The sequence below is a fragment of the Phaethon aethereus genome (assembly GCF_964289735.1).
Source record: "Phaethon aethereus genome assembly, chromosome: 4".
Classification (NCBI taxonomy): domain Eukaryota; kingdom Metazoa; phylum Chordata; class Aves; order Phaethontiformes; family Phaethontidae; genus Phaethon; species Phaethon aethereus.
This window is the reverse complement of record NC_138578.1, coordinates 78,981,613-78,994,642: the sequence shown is the minus strand read 5'-3', so window position 1 is coordinate 78,994,642 and position 13,030 is coordinate 78,981,613. Positions and strand designations below refer to the sequence as shown.

Here is a 13,030-nt window from a genome sequence, read left to right as displayed (position 1 = left end):
ACGGATGCCCAGCCGTCCCATCGGGATTTCAAGCAACGGCCAGGAAACACCTCTCCAAAGAGCCCCGTTTTGGAGCCAAGGAAGAGGAGGCACAGGCAATGTCTTGCGGCAGGAGGCCAGGCTATGAAGCTGGGTGGCCTGAGCCAACGCAAGAGCCTGTTGAAGTGGGAAGGAAGTTCTTCATGTTCACCCCATCTTCTCCCCAAAATCCATCCTGGGGTTTTATCAACCTCCTCCCAGCAGGGTCTCTCCTCCCCTGGGGGTCTCCGGAGTCTACCCCCAGGGAGAAGCTCAGAAAGGGGCACAGCCTAGTAAGACCCCAGCTTACAACCAAGACCAGATGCTCCAAATTTAATTAAAAAACATCACATAAGCCTGAGCATCACAAGAATCTCCCTGTATCTCCCAGTGCTGTCTCTGCCCACGAGCTGTCTGGTGTCTGAAAACCATACACAAACAAAAGCTTTCAGACCCACAAGTGACCCGAGCAATGCCAGGCAGGTCCCGTAAGCGAGTGATAAGGATGTCTGAGGTTTTGCAGTGCGATTTACTACCCCGTACAGAGTACGTCCCAGTGGGAAGCGTCTTGTGTTGTCTGAGAGAAAATATGCAAGCTTGTCGCTGGGGGTTGTGGAAGAAGTTATGTGTCCCTTGCCATCTCATGCACAGAAGTATGAACTTTTACAGAGATAACAGGGGGTTCTGCATAAAAACTGTAAGGTTTTGTCCAGAAATCAAACTAATTCAGTTCTGTCTTTCTCAGAGGCTGACCCACATGTTGGTGAGGTTCAGAGGTCCATAGAAGGAAGGGGGCTGGGGAAGTTTGCGGAGACCGTCTGCAGCTGCACAGGCAAACATGCATACAGAATCATTCATTTGAGCCTCATGTCAAGGAGATATAAGGCAGAAATGTGTAATTATAAATTAATTAAAGTGCCCAAAGCTCCCCCTTTGTTACAGCAAATGTGGCTCTTTTCCTTTCTTTCTAAATCTGATTTAAGTTGTCAATATCCCATCTGACATGAGGTAGGACTTCCACACGGCACAACACCTCTTCTCACCTACAAATGTGTGCACACACACGCACTTCTCCACCTCCACCTCTGGTGATTTTTCAGGGCAAGGAGCTGCCAGCGCATCGGCTCTTTCCCCACGGTTGGGTGTGACACTCTTTCCTCACCGCAAGGTGTTTCACAACAAGCTCAAGGACATCCGTGTTGTGGTTTGGCTCTTGTAGACCAAAGTCCAGGACCCACTCGTAAAGGCAGAGCAGAAAGGGAGCACGAGGATGGGATTGTGCAATGTTGGCTCCCACGGTGGGATGTTGAAGATGTTATTACCTGGAGAAGGTTGTATGACCTGGTCCTACTACACCAAAGTTTAGATTAAGCCCCAGGGACAAATTTTATCTCAAAATCTGTAGTGCCATAGGATATGGGCTCTATGACCACCCAGCAGGGACTTGACAAGGAAGATGCTGTGCAGGCTGAGCAGTTACAGCATGTTTGCTTTATCAGCTTCTCGAGGTGACTTTGGGAAAGCCAGTCTCTGTGTGCTTCATTATGTGGAAAACAGGGATACCTGTGCTCAGGGGTGTGCTTTGACTATAGCAAACATGGCAGCGGCACCAAGCAGGACATGCACAGTGGCAACCCTGGACTTCGTCCACAACTCTGGCCTTGCTGGCACCATGGTTGTTTCCCACGCAGCATCTCCCTGGCCATGAACCTGGTGAAAACTCTGGTGCTCTCAGACCCCATGCAACCTCTCTGCCCTCCTCATGGCGGTGTCGTGCCTCAGCACTAAGCTTCTGGTTTGTGCATCAGCAATGACACAATCTCTTGTGTCATTGCTTGCCCCAGCCAAGGAGCACTATCTGCTAGGGAAGGTCTTGGGGGTTTTTGTTTGGACTTTCCTTTATTTTAAATATAAACTGTGGTTATATTTGGCTCAAAGAGAGACAGGAACTGTGGGCTTTGGCACAGCGCATCTGCACATTCACTCTGGAGCTGTGAAGATACCAGGTGATGATCAACCCGGAGCATAAGACTCTGCTAGATATCATGGGCATGGGACACCAAGTCAATTGCTTTGACAGTGATATTACATTTATGAAAAGCCATTTCAGGGAACGGGACATTCCTACAAGTGCATGTGTGTGGTGATGGGTTGCACATCAGGACTCAAGTGCAAACAGTAAGGCATGCAGACACACAGGCTCCTCCTCATGCCTGTATGGGCCTGAGAAGCTCTCCTTGACTGATTAGCTGCAACCCACTGTGAGCAGTCATTAAGTGAGCCACTGTGCTTGATAAATCAAGATCAAGGAGAGCACAGGCCAGCTAGAGAGGTGAGCACAGATCCACAGTGACAGCAACATATCCCTCTAGGGCTGGAGTTCATCTGACCACCTGTAGGCACTTGGAGGTTGCTGCTCTTTGCATTCCAACATGCAAATCTCCACTTGGTCAGACGAAGGTTTGCTTATCCCTACTGTGTCTCAGAGGCTCTTCATGCGCCTGTATCAGATGGAGACATCTATGCTGCAGACATGTGGTGAGGTGAGATGAAACACATTTGCATTGGTTAAGTGTTCGCTGGCTCTGCTTTGAGGGACTCTTCCAGACCTTCCTCACTCAAGAACATTAACTGCTAATGGCTCCATTTCTTTCCCAATATTTTCTTTCCATGCCTTGACACAAACTAGCTCCATAAGCAGCGAGCACCATTTTCAGTCCTTGCCCCTGACTCCATAAGCTGGGTGGTGGGATGGAGGACAGCCTCATCCCATCAAAGGCCAAGCTGCAAGGACAATACATGCCCTCAGAGGGCGTGAGCAGGGGTCCATCTGCCCGGAGAGAGGCAACAGCACTACGTCACAGATGTCTGAGTCAAGAGAGTGGGAGACGAGTGGCACAGACAGCAGCTTTATTCCTGCTGTAAGGCAAGAGCCCAACAGCTCTTCTGTAAGCTCTGGTCCCCAGGTGATCGTTGGCAAGCAAAGCTAAGGCAGTGATAGGTCTCATGCTATCAATGAAACTGCTGCCTTGGCCTTGGAGAAGCAATACTGAGCCTTTGCTCCCTTTGGGACCTTTGCATGAGGTAATAAGATGACAAGGGCTGAGGGCTGCCCTTCACTGAATTTTGGCATTAATGGAAAGCTTTATCAAGCAGCAGCACTCTGTACAAGCCACCGCTTTCAGCAGTCTTATCAAGGGTCTGATAATGGCATATCTAATCTAAACCAACATGAACTGGTGCTTGCATGTCTACAACTTGGAAGTTACAGCTTGGAGGCAGCCAGACTCCAAGAGACTGCCATGGTCTTTTTAAAAGGAGAAAAATCTGTGAAAGGTGCCTTATTTCATCTCAGTGCTGTCTTGGTAACACAGCATAACGAAAACTTGGTGGAAACCAAGAGGGACAGAGAGTTCGCAGCAGCAGCAGCATCTTTTCCCATCCCATCCAACCTTTTGAAGCAATGCAGCCATGTGGCCTGCTGAGGAAAACTTTGCTCCTCAAGGTTAAGAATAAACAGACCAAAGATGGGAAAGCTGGACAGCAGACCAAGTTCCCAGGTACAAGCACTGCAGAAATAGGGATGACCCAAGCAATAATATGGGTTGAGACAGAGGGAAGCCCACCTAGGGATCTGTGATTGGCAAGTTTGTGACCAAGCTCTTCAAAAAACGGCTAGGAGTTTTGGAGTGTCCAACTGGACCTGCATTAGAGAAATCCATGACTGAATCAGCAAAAGCCCTGTCTTGTAGCCTTTCATATTTGGGCTAAGAAAGTCCTAGCGTAGAGCTCAGTCCCAGCTTCCCAAAGCACTGAGGTGAAACCAAAGGCTTCACAAAGTCTGGAGTCACTGATGGGATAAGTAAAAAGAGCGAGAGAGGAGATAGAGGTGAGGTGTAATTAGACATTCCCAGACCACCACAAGGTTGCCAGGTACCCCATCCTGGGCTACAGCAAAGTGCCTCTCCCCACACAGTGCCCTGGCTGTAAAGTCCTTTTCGTAATTCAGAGCTTAAAAGAGTTTTAGTTCAAACTGGAGGAAGCAGAGAAGGATTTTTGCTGCAGGAGCCCCGAGACTCAAAATCCTGTTACCCACCATAACATCCAAATTGTCAAGAAGCAGTACACGTAGGAGGGTGGTTTCCCAGTGCCCTGGCAGACACTGAGTTGGGTGGGAGTGTTGATCTGCTGGAGGGTAGGAGGGCTCTGCAGAGGGATCTGGACAGGCTGGATCGATGGGCAGAGGCCAACTGTATGAGGTTTAATAAGGCCAAGTGCCGGGTCCTGCACTTGGGTCACAACAACCCCATGCAATGCTACAAGCTTGGGGAGGAGTGGCTGGAGAGCAGCCCGGCAGAAAGGGACCTGGGGGTGCTGGTTGACAGCCGGCTGAACATGAGCCGGCAGTGTGCCCAGGTGGCCAAGAAGGCCAACAGCGTCCTGGGCTGTATCAGGAATAGTGTGGCCAGCAGGAGCAGGGAAGTGATTGTGCCCCTGTACTCGGCACTGGTGAGGCCGCACCTTGAATCCTGTGTTCAGTGTTGGGCCCCTCACTACAAGAAGGATGTTGAGGTGCTGGAGCGTGTCCAGAGAAGGGCAACGAAGGTGGCGAGGGGTCTGGAGCACAAGTCTTCTGAGGAGCGGCTGAGGGAACTGGGGTTGTTTAGTCTGGAGAAGAGGAGGCTGAGAGGAGACCTTATCGCTCTCTACCACTACCTGAAAGGGGGTTGTGGCGACGAGGGTGTTGGTCTCTTCTCCCAAGTAACTAGTGATAGGACACGAGGAAATGGCCTCAAGTTGCGCCAGGGGAGGCTTAGACTGCATATTAGGAAAAATTTCTTCACCGGGAGGGTGGTCAGGCATTGGAACAGGCTGCCCAGGGAGGTGGTGGAGTCGCCATCTCTGGAAGTGTTCAAAAAACGTGTGGATGTGGCACTTCAGGACATGGTTTAGGGGACATGGTGGTGCTGGATTAATGGTTGGACTTGATGATCTTAAAGGTCCTTTCCAACCTAGTGATTCTGATTCTGTAATTCTGTGAGTGAAACTGGGAGTCAAGACCAGGAATCCCAGGGAAGGGTTGAAGGAAGGTGATAAGAGCCTGCAGCTGCTCCATGGGCAGCTACAGAGATGACGGGGCCAAACTCTTCTTGATTACAGAAGATGTTATAACATGAGGCACCGGCCACAAATTGCATTTTGGGAGGTTTGGGTTGAGCACCTCTTCTTCAGGAGGTGGGTGGTGCCACCCCAGGATGCATACCCAGAGAGGCAGAGGAGGTGGTTTTTGAGAGTTGGCCAAAGCCATGGCTGAGCTGATCTGGTGTTGGTGATGTTGCTTTGAGCAGGAGGTTGAACCAGAGACGTTCCCTCCCAACCAGCATTTCTCTGATTCATCACCTTGGGACACAGAGCATTCGAATACCTCCATGCCTAGGAGGGAGCTGAGAATTTTTACATGTCTGTATCTTTGATTCGTGTGAAAAAGCAGAAATGAGACACTTGGGTCCTTTTTATTGACAAGCTTCTACAATCCTACGCTTTATTTTCAAAGCAATTTAAACACAAAAGTACCTGCTGGCTTCCCACAAGATGTAGCTTCCTCGATAATTTTTGAAAATGATGCATGCCTTTTCTCTTTCTACAATCCAGGTCCAGGTTTCAGGGTAGGGATTTAGTTTTAATCAAATGGTCAATTGACACAGCCTTGTGTTAATGCAAATCAGGTGCATTTTCTTGGCCCTGGAAAGTTAAAGTGGTGTCATATTTTAAAAGATCCTGTATTCTGGTAGGGAGATGTGCAAGTATTCTGAACTTTGCTATTGAGATTAAGTTTATCTCACCTGCCGTTTGCTCAGCAGGCCCAGCTAGATAATAATTACCCTGGCCAAATTTCATTCAGTAAGGGTTTCTTCTTTTTTAATAAAAACTTATGTATTTCTTTACCAGGGGAAATAAAAGAATGTGAGCCCAACGGAACACTTGCAGACAAAAAGAGGTTTTATTTTTGATCATTGATCAAAAATCAGTATGTTGCATTTCCAAACTTGCCAGCAGTAATACATAGTCCACATTTATCCAACGCACCGAAGCTGGGAGCATAGATATATTATAGCTATCCACAATAAGTAGAAGAGGAGAGGATACCTGCAGAAAAAATCTTGGGTCCCAAATGGGGTGAATTCTCTCATGAGTTGTCCATTTCTGCCAACTACTTGAACAATTTCTGCCCTATTACCATGACAGTCCACCCTTTTAACATTTGATGGGTGACATCCAGACCTTAGGAGCATGGTCTGCCCAGGGGGAGTTCTCACCTAATTTGTGTTGGTTTTCTAAGTGGTGCAACTGCCCAGATTAGGCATGATAATCATTTAAAAGTTTGTGGGACAAAACCTGGTAGGCTTTTCCAAATCCTATCTTAGGCTCGGGTCTCATTAGCTTGGTGGTTGTACCTCCTTCCAAGCTGGCATGGGTCTCCCTGGGAGATTGTGGGCCTGGGAAGTCTGAGGTGGCCGAGATGTCAGGCTTCCTTGGGGGCCAGGGAAAATAAGGTGCTCCTTCAAGCACCTAAGGTTGGATTCATCTTGGACAATATGAAGTGTTCACAAACGCCCTAGACATGTAGGCTTTTGGAGAGGCTGGAGGGGGATAGGCAGCCCTGGGACACTACTCATGACATGTTGCTCCTATTTCTCTCCTTCAGCTAGATGTCAGCTCAGAGGTACTCATTGGCTGAAGTTACCTGAGAAAGGTCTCTCTTTACTGACTTAGTGGCTACCCCTTGTCTCTAGCCTGCACCTGGAAATGGGTCACAACTGGGCTTCCCCCCGGCAGTGGGATGTGGTCATACGTGGCCGGTCTGGGCATGCATCTCATTGAAAAATGAATGAAAACCACAACTCCAGCCTGCTCCAGTTGACGATGGTGGGGGAAGAATGAGCCGTGCAGGGCTGGAGCTTTCACCCCACAGCACATCGGGAGCTCTGGGCTCTGAAACGAGTCAGACGACAGAAAAAAATTCAGGCTTTTTTTTCAAGTCTGAGTCTCTGTCCCCATCACGCAAAGAGAGGTGACCCGAATTGCCTGGAGGAGCAGCCAGAGGTCCAGGGCATGAACGCGTGGGAGGCACACGTGGCCCGTGGCCGCAGGACGTTGCCTGGCGGGAGGCAGGGAGCTGCCAGCTCCAGCTGCTGCCAGGATGCGGCCATAGAGGTCAGTCACCGCCGTCCCCACGAAGAAGACACTGAAAAGGGACATGTGGCCTGGCGGTGGGGGGAAAAATGGAATGCGGTTCCTAAGGTGGCATCATTCCTGTGGGAAAGTGGAGGATAAAAAAGGGAAAAAAGCTGAAAAGCTGTTTGGAGAAACGGCTGAATCAACCCGCTCCCCATGAGTGCCCTCTGAGCCTGCCTGGCCCCTCTGCGGTGCGGAGGGGTGATGTCCCCTGCGGACACCCCCCTGGCCAACTTCACCCACCGCCTACCCCACCGGTAGAGGTTTTCCCTCTCCTGCCTCGTCAGGCAGATGCTGCCCACACTAACTAAGCAGAAACCGAGGCTAAATCCAGCCCGGGCAGCGTCAGGAGCCGCACTGCGGCACTGAGAGCGCAGGCAGGCGGCAGCCCCGGGCAGCTGTGGAGGGCTCTGACAGCATCTCCGAATTGGAGGGAGATGGGGTTTTTTCATACTTATCTGTCATTTCACTTCAAAAAAGGCCAAAGACGCTATGAGAAGGCAGAATGAAGGAATTGCAAAGAGGAGAAGGCATGAAAAGGGGTAAAATCCCTGAGCTGGTGACTTCGGGAGGGAGGAGAAATTCATTGGGACAGGGGAGGAGATGGGAGTAGGAAGCTGAGCCTGGGAGTGCAGACCCAGAGGATGGATGCTCGGGCACCATGCAGCGACCCAGGACGCTCAGCCAAGGGGACCACACCAGGAGAGGAGCCCAGCCCCGAGTCCTGCTTCTGGTGCGGCGCTGGCAGAGGGAAGGGGCTGCGCGGTGCTCGGTTGCCAGCCGGGGTTAAACCGCGACAGTTTTTTCCTTAGGGGACAATGATGATTTTGTGACTGCTGGGTTACACCAAACCCCACCGTTACAGAGGACCGCGAGGCATCGGGAGGAGCAAGTTAGTCACTTCCAGCGTGCGGCCGTGACTCTTCACCCCAGTGCTAAAGACGCAGCGTGCACAGGTCAGCGAGCAGAAGCCCATCGGTGTCAGCTCCAGCGGACACCATCATCCTTCACCGCTTTCTCTTCTTCCAGATGTGCGCTTCCACACTGCAAGGTGATGAGGTGATTTGGCTAGTTGCTCTGATAATTAATTGCTTTGCACAATTATGTTTTTTACAATTTGTTTATGGATGCCACGTTGCTACCTCCATAAAATGGCTTTATGTGGTTTTCCCTGCCCCCACGTTGTAAATCGAGGTCTGTAAAATGTAGAGCAATTTATCACTGACCATTGCCCAGTTTTATGTTAATGTTTGAACATGGCCGTAAAAGAATTACATCATCTTACCTCTGACCAACTTTTAAGGCAAAAGGACCTTATAAAACCAAGCTCTGCTTACCAGCAAGGCACCTTCTCCTCCGCTGGGAGCACAGAGAGCCTTTCCATCATGAGCTTCACTGGAAAGTATGAACTCCAGTCCCAGGAAAATTTTGAGCCTTTTATGAAAGCCCTCGGTAAGTGCCTGCGTGTGCTATGTGCTGCTTTGCCTCCGCAGATCCCACTGATATTTGGGAGTCCAACTGCTGATGTGCTGACCACATAGATTGAAAACAGCTCTCTGATTTCCTACTTCTGCCTGTCGTCTTGCAATTGATAGGTTTTCTTAAAAGCATGTGCATGGAGATGTGATCACGAAAAAGAAGAGAAAGCATCTCTCTGGCTGGTGGCTGGAGGTCAAGAGATGCTGGCTGAAATTTTATGGCTTGCAGGAAAACGGTCCCAGCAGGCTCTGCAGCCATGGGCCAGCGCAGCAGAGTGCTGCACACACGTGATAAGCCAGTGGGACCTTGGTGGCTTAGGGCAAATACAGATCTGCTCCATCAGGCTGTGAAATTTGAGGGCAAGCAGGACATCACTCAGCCCACCGTGCTGCTGCTCGGCAATACTGCAAAGCCCCAAGTTCCACCATTCACCAGAAAAATAGTTGAGGTTGTTTAAATGCTTGATGATGAATGTGGCTAGCTAGGTTTGCACCGGTCTCCAAGCCAGGGAACATGCTCCTGCAGGGTTCAGAAGGCTTTGCACTAGTTCTGCACAGTTATGTGCCGGAGGGTCTCTACCTGTCAGAGCAGCTTCAGGCTTTGGGAGAAAACTTTAGTGAGCTAGTTCTGAGGGACCCCGAATCTCATTAAAAATCCACTTGGTTCCCTCATTCTGCCTCGACTTATTCCACTTGCCTCTCAGTGAAGGAAGGAAAACAGGATTTTTTTCTTTCTGTCTGATGCTTAGCCAGGGAGTTAGCTCTTCTGCTCCCAGCCAGGTTGGTGAGACAAGGGAGATGTCTAGTTCCCACACAAAACCCAGGATGACAGCATTTTTTATTCTTCCTCCCCAGCAGACTCAGGGCCATGTGGCCCTTGGGGAACCATCATCATTGCAAGGTTTTTCCACACTGGAATAGAAAACCTCCTGGCTGTGTGTCCCCAAATCCCACCACATTCACTCTCAGCAACAATCTGCCCACTGATGGCTCCAAGGCCCGCCTAACATCTCTTGTTCCTGGGCAGGGCTTCCTGATGACCAGATCCAGAAGGGCAAGGATATCAAGAGCATCTCGGAAATCGTGCAGGATGGGAAAAAGTTCAAGGTTACTGTGACCACTGGCTCCAAAGTGCTGCACAATGAGTTCACCATTGGGGAGGAATGTGAGATAGAGATGCTGACGGGAGAGAAAGTCAAGGTGAGTGATCAGCTCCTCCTCTGCCAGGGCTGCGAGGACTCAGGGACATTAAATTTCCTTTCCAGCCATTCCCTCTGCACTTGAGCAAACAGAATGACCAGACCACAGATGTTAAACGTGACACAGGGAAAAGACCTGGGCTAGTTGCTGAAACCAAGTCTGCAGATGTGACACCCACTGTCCTGCTCCTGCAGGTCCTCAGCAAGTCTCTTAGGGACACATTTCTGAAAATGACAGTCCATTTCTGAGCCACCTTCCCAAGAAACTCAGAGCCTGAGACTCTGAAATTCCTACCTCCCCTCTTTGCTTTTACAAAACAAGCTTCCTAAACAGCATTTCTGCAGATGAAGCCTTGTATTTCTTAAGCTATTTTAATAGCCAGTTTGGAAAATATTGGAAGCTGGTTTTTTTAATAGCCCACTTGGAAAAGGGGGCTAGAGATGCTTTGGTAAATTATTCTGACAGCAAAAGGTCTGAAAGAAATCTTTCAGATTTCAGAGGAAGAAAAGGGTTGACTTTCTGTCATGTTGCAACACAAAACATACTCCCACCTTCATTTTGTTGACTTAAAGGTAGTGCAGGAAAGTCAGCTAATGAATCATAAACCAGTCAATCTCTCCTTTTAAATCCCAGCGACTGTTAGTTTCTCTGCTAGTCTTTTCCACTGCTTCTGTTTACACTGGGTGAGATGATTTGGCAAGGTGAGGATTTATCATCCTTGAAATGGGGTCAGCTCCCATTGCTAGACATTAGTTTCCAATGGTTCATAACATGTCAAGACAATGCCACCGGCAAATATTGCCTCTCACCTCTACCTTGGGAGAAGATTATATTGCAGGGACTTTTGAAAGCAGGAGGGATGATCACCAAAGAAATTCCCCAGTGAACGGGGCTCTGAGAGGCTCTGAGAGCCTCTGTATCACAACTTCCAGCATCACTGAAGTCCCTTGAGCATAAACGAGGGGGAAATGGCTATTAGAAGAGTTTTACCCTCTGTAAATCAGCAACTCAAGGGCAGATGAACATGTCTTATAGCTGGACAGATAGATGAGCAGAAATGTTTTTTGCTGGGATATTTATGTGAGCAATTTCAATGATCAGTGATAGTTGCCCTGGGGGTACTGGTGCTGTCTGTAGCCTTTTTAGATGTGCATCTCCTGGGGAGCAGAGACTCAGCAGATGTGCCTGTCCTCAAGAGCTTTCCAGCCATGACTGGGTTTCTGAAAGCTCCTTAGATAGCTTCCCACCTTGGCCGACACTCCCCCAGCCCCACGCTGTCACCCAGTTCCCTGTCACACCCCCACAAGTAGGTTGCTGCAGCAATGTGCAATAGGTGGATGGTGGAGAGGAGACAACACGGCATGCCCTGGCCCAGCTCAGGTGGCTCTGCAGTCCTCTTTTCGAGGTGTGCAGCTTCTCTTGGTCTGCGTGCTGCATGAGGAGCTGCCCCAAGGAACATCAGGGCTGCATGAAGGTACCAGCATTGGTAGGGTGAAGAGCATTCTTTCTTCTCCCCCAAAACTCATGTGTTGGTGTGATGCCAAGGGATGCCAAGGACCCCCGCTCTGGCATTTAGCAGTGAGGGAGCTGTGAGTGAGTCTCAGTCTGAAGGGGAGAGAGGTAGGTATGGTGGCAAAATCATATCCCTGTAGAGGCCAAAGTAAACATCCATACCTTTGTGGTGGTATAGTCACTGCCAGCACAACCATCTCTCCTCCTTCTCCCAGGAAAGCCAAAATCACCAGGGGAGCAGCTTGCTCCAAACAGCTTGCAGAGAGGATGGTGGCAACTCAGTACAGAAGGGGAAGAACAAAATGCAGGGGTTGAGATGGTCTCCAGCAATAATATGAATGCCTCTGTCTCCTCCTGCCAGGCTATTGTTCAGATGGAGGGTAACAACAGACTGGTCGCAACCCTGAAAGGGCTGAAATCTGTCACCGAACTCAGCGGAGACACCATCACCAATGTAAGTATAGAAGTGAAGGGCGATGGCTGGAGTAATGGTGCATACAGCTGCCTTCAGGGATCTGGCCCTCGAAAGCCTTCAGAGATGCTGGGGACCTTAGGGAGGTGCTGGGGACGAGCACATGCTTGCACTCAGGCTCTGCACCCAAAGTTGATCCGTTGGCCAGGCATTGAAAGCAGTTTTTCATTATAGTTTGATCCAAAAAGTACTCTTTAAGACACAAGTAGGCATTGCTGATCAAAGTTTCATGTAACGAGGGCATGTTCTCACCCACACAGAGGTATAGGTACGTGTCTGGGCCTGGCACTTTTAAAGAGAGGTGCAGGAGACTGATCCCAGTTGAGGGATGCTACGTTAACCTGCTTTGGGGTATTGATGAAGAAATCTAAAGCTTTAATAATTCAGTTTATAGGAGACAGACTGGGCATCAGTCCCGTTTTGATTTGCAAGAACAGATCCTTTCCGAGTAGAGTTTGGAGCCAAGCACCACAAAAAGCTAACACTCTTCATTTGTTATCAGACGCTGACCATGGGAGACCTCACCTACAAGAGAATCAGCAAGAGAATCTAGAAACCCTGCACATACCAACCATTTTACTGTGTAAAATGTGTCCATTAAAGTAAAATTTGTATTAAAAGCCTCTTCACTGTTGCTATAAAGAGATGCAAGCCTCCAAAACTCACACAAGCCCTGGTAGAAATTGGGCAACAGGCTGAGCCAAGGCTGCGCTGATGTTGGTGAACGGAGCCGGGCTAGGGCACAGGCTCAGAGCCGCTGAGTGACTCTCTGAGATGTGCTCCGTGCTGATGAGCACTCTTCCAGCCCCTTTCTGGGGACAGGTGCCAGCATCCCCCTGAGTCACCACTTCTGGCTGGGTGGATGGAGGAGCACTGGGCAGGGAAAGGGCTCTGTTTCCTTTCCTTACAAACATGGCCAAAGTGACCACAAGGTGACTGGCAGGGCAAAGCATGGGGTGGTTTAGGTGAGGCTCAAGGAAATGTCAGTGATCCTGCCTGGAAAGCTGCCTTGGGGAAGTGACCAGCATGGGGACAGTTCAGGTATCCCAACCTCCATCTTCATCCTCACACCTGTGCAACAGGATCCAGCCCCGCAGGCTCTGGCCACCCTATC

General features: G+C 49.7%; 1 protein-coding gene across 1 annotated transcript; it reads left to right on the top strand.

Annotated features, from left to right (window-relative positions):
* Positions 1 to 8,639: 8,639 nt before the first annotated feature.
* On the top strand, positions 8,640 to 12,469 carry FABP1 (fatty acid binding protein 1; the record flags this gene model as incomplete). The annotated part of the gene is made up of 4 exons (XM_081999746.1): positions 8,640 to 8,706; positions 9,760 to 9,932; positions 11,806 to 11,898; positions 12,419 to 12,469. The coding sequence occupies 4 exons, from the start codon at positions 8,640 to 8,642 to the stop codon at positions 12,467 to 12,469; spliced, it is 384 nt and encodes a 127-aa protein (XP_081855872.1).
* Positions 12,470 to 13,030: the final 561 nt, after the last annotated feature.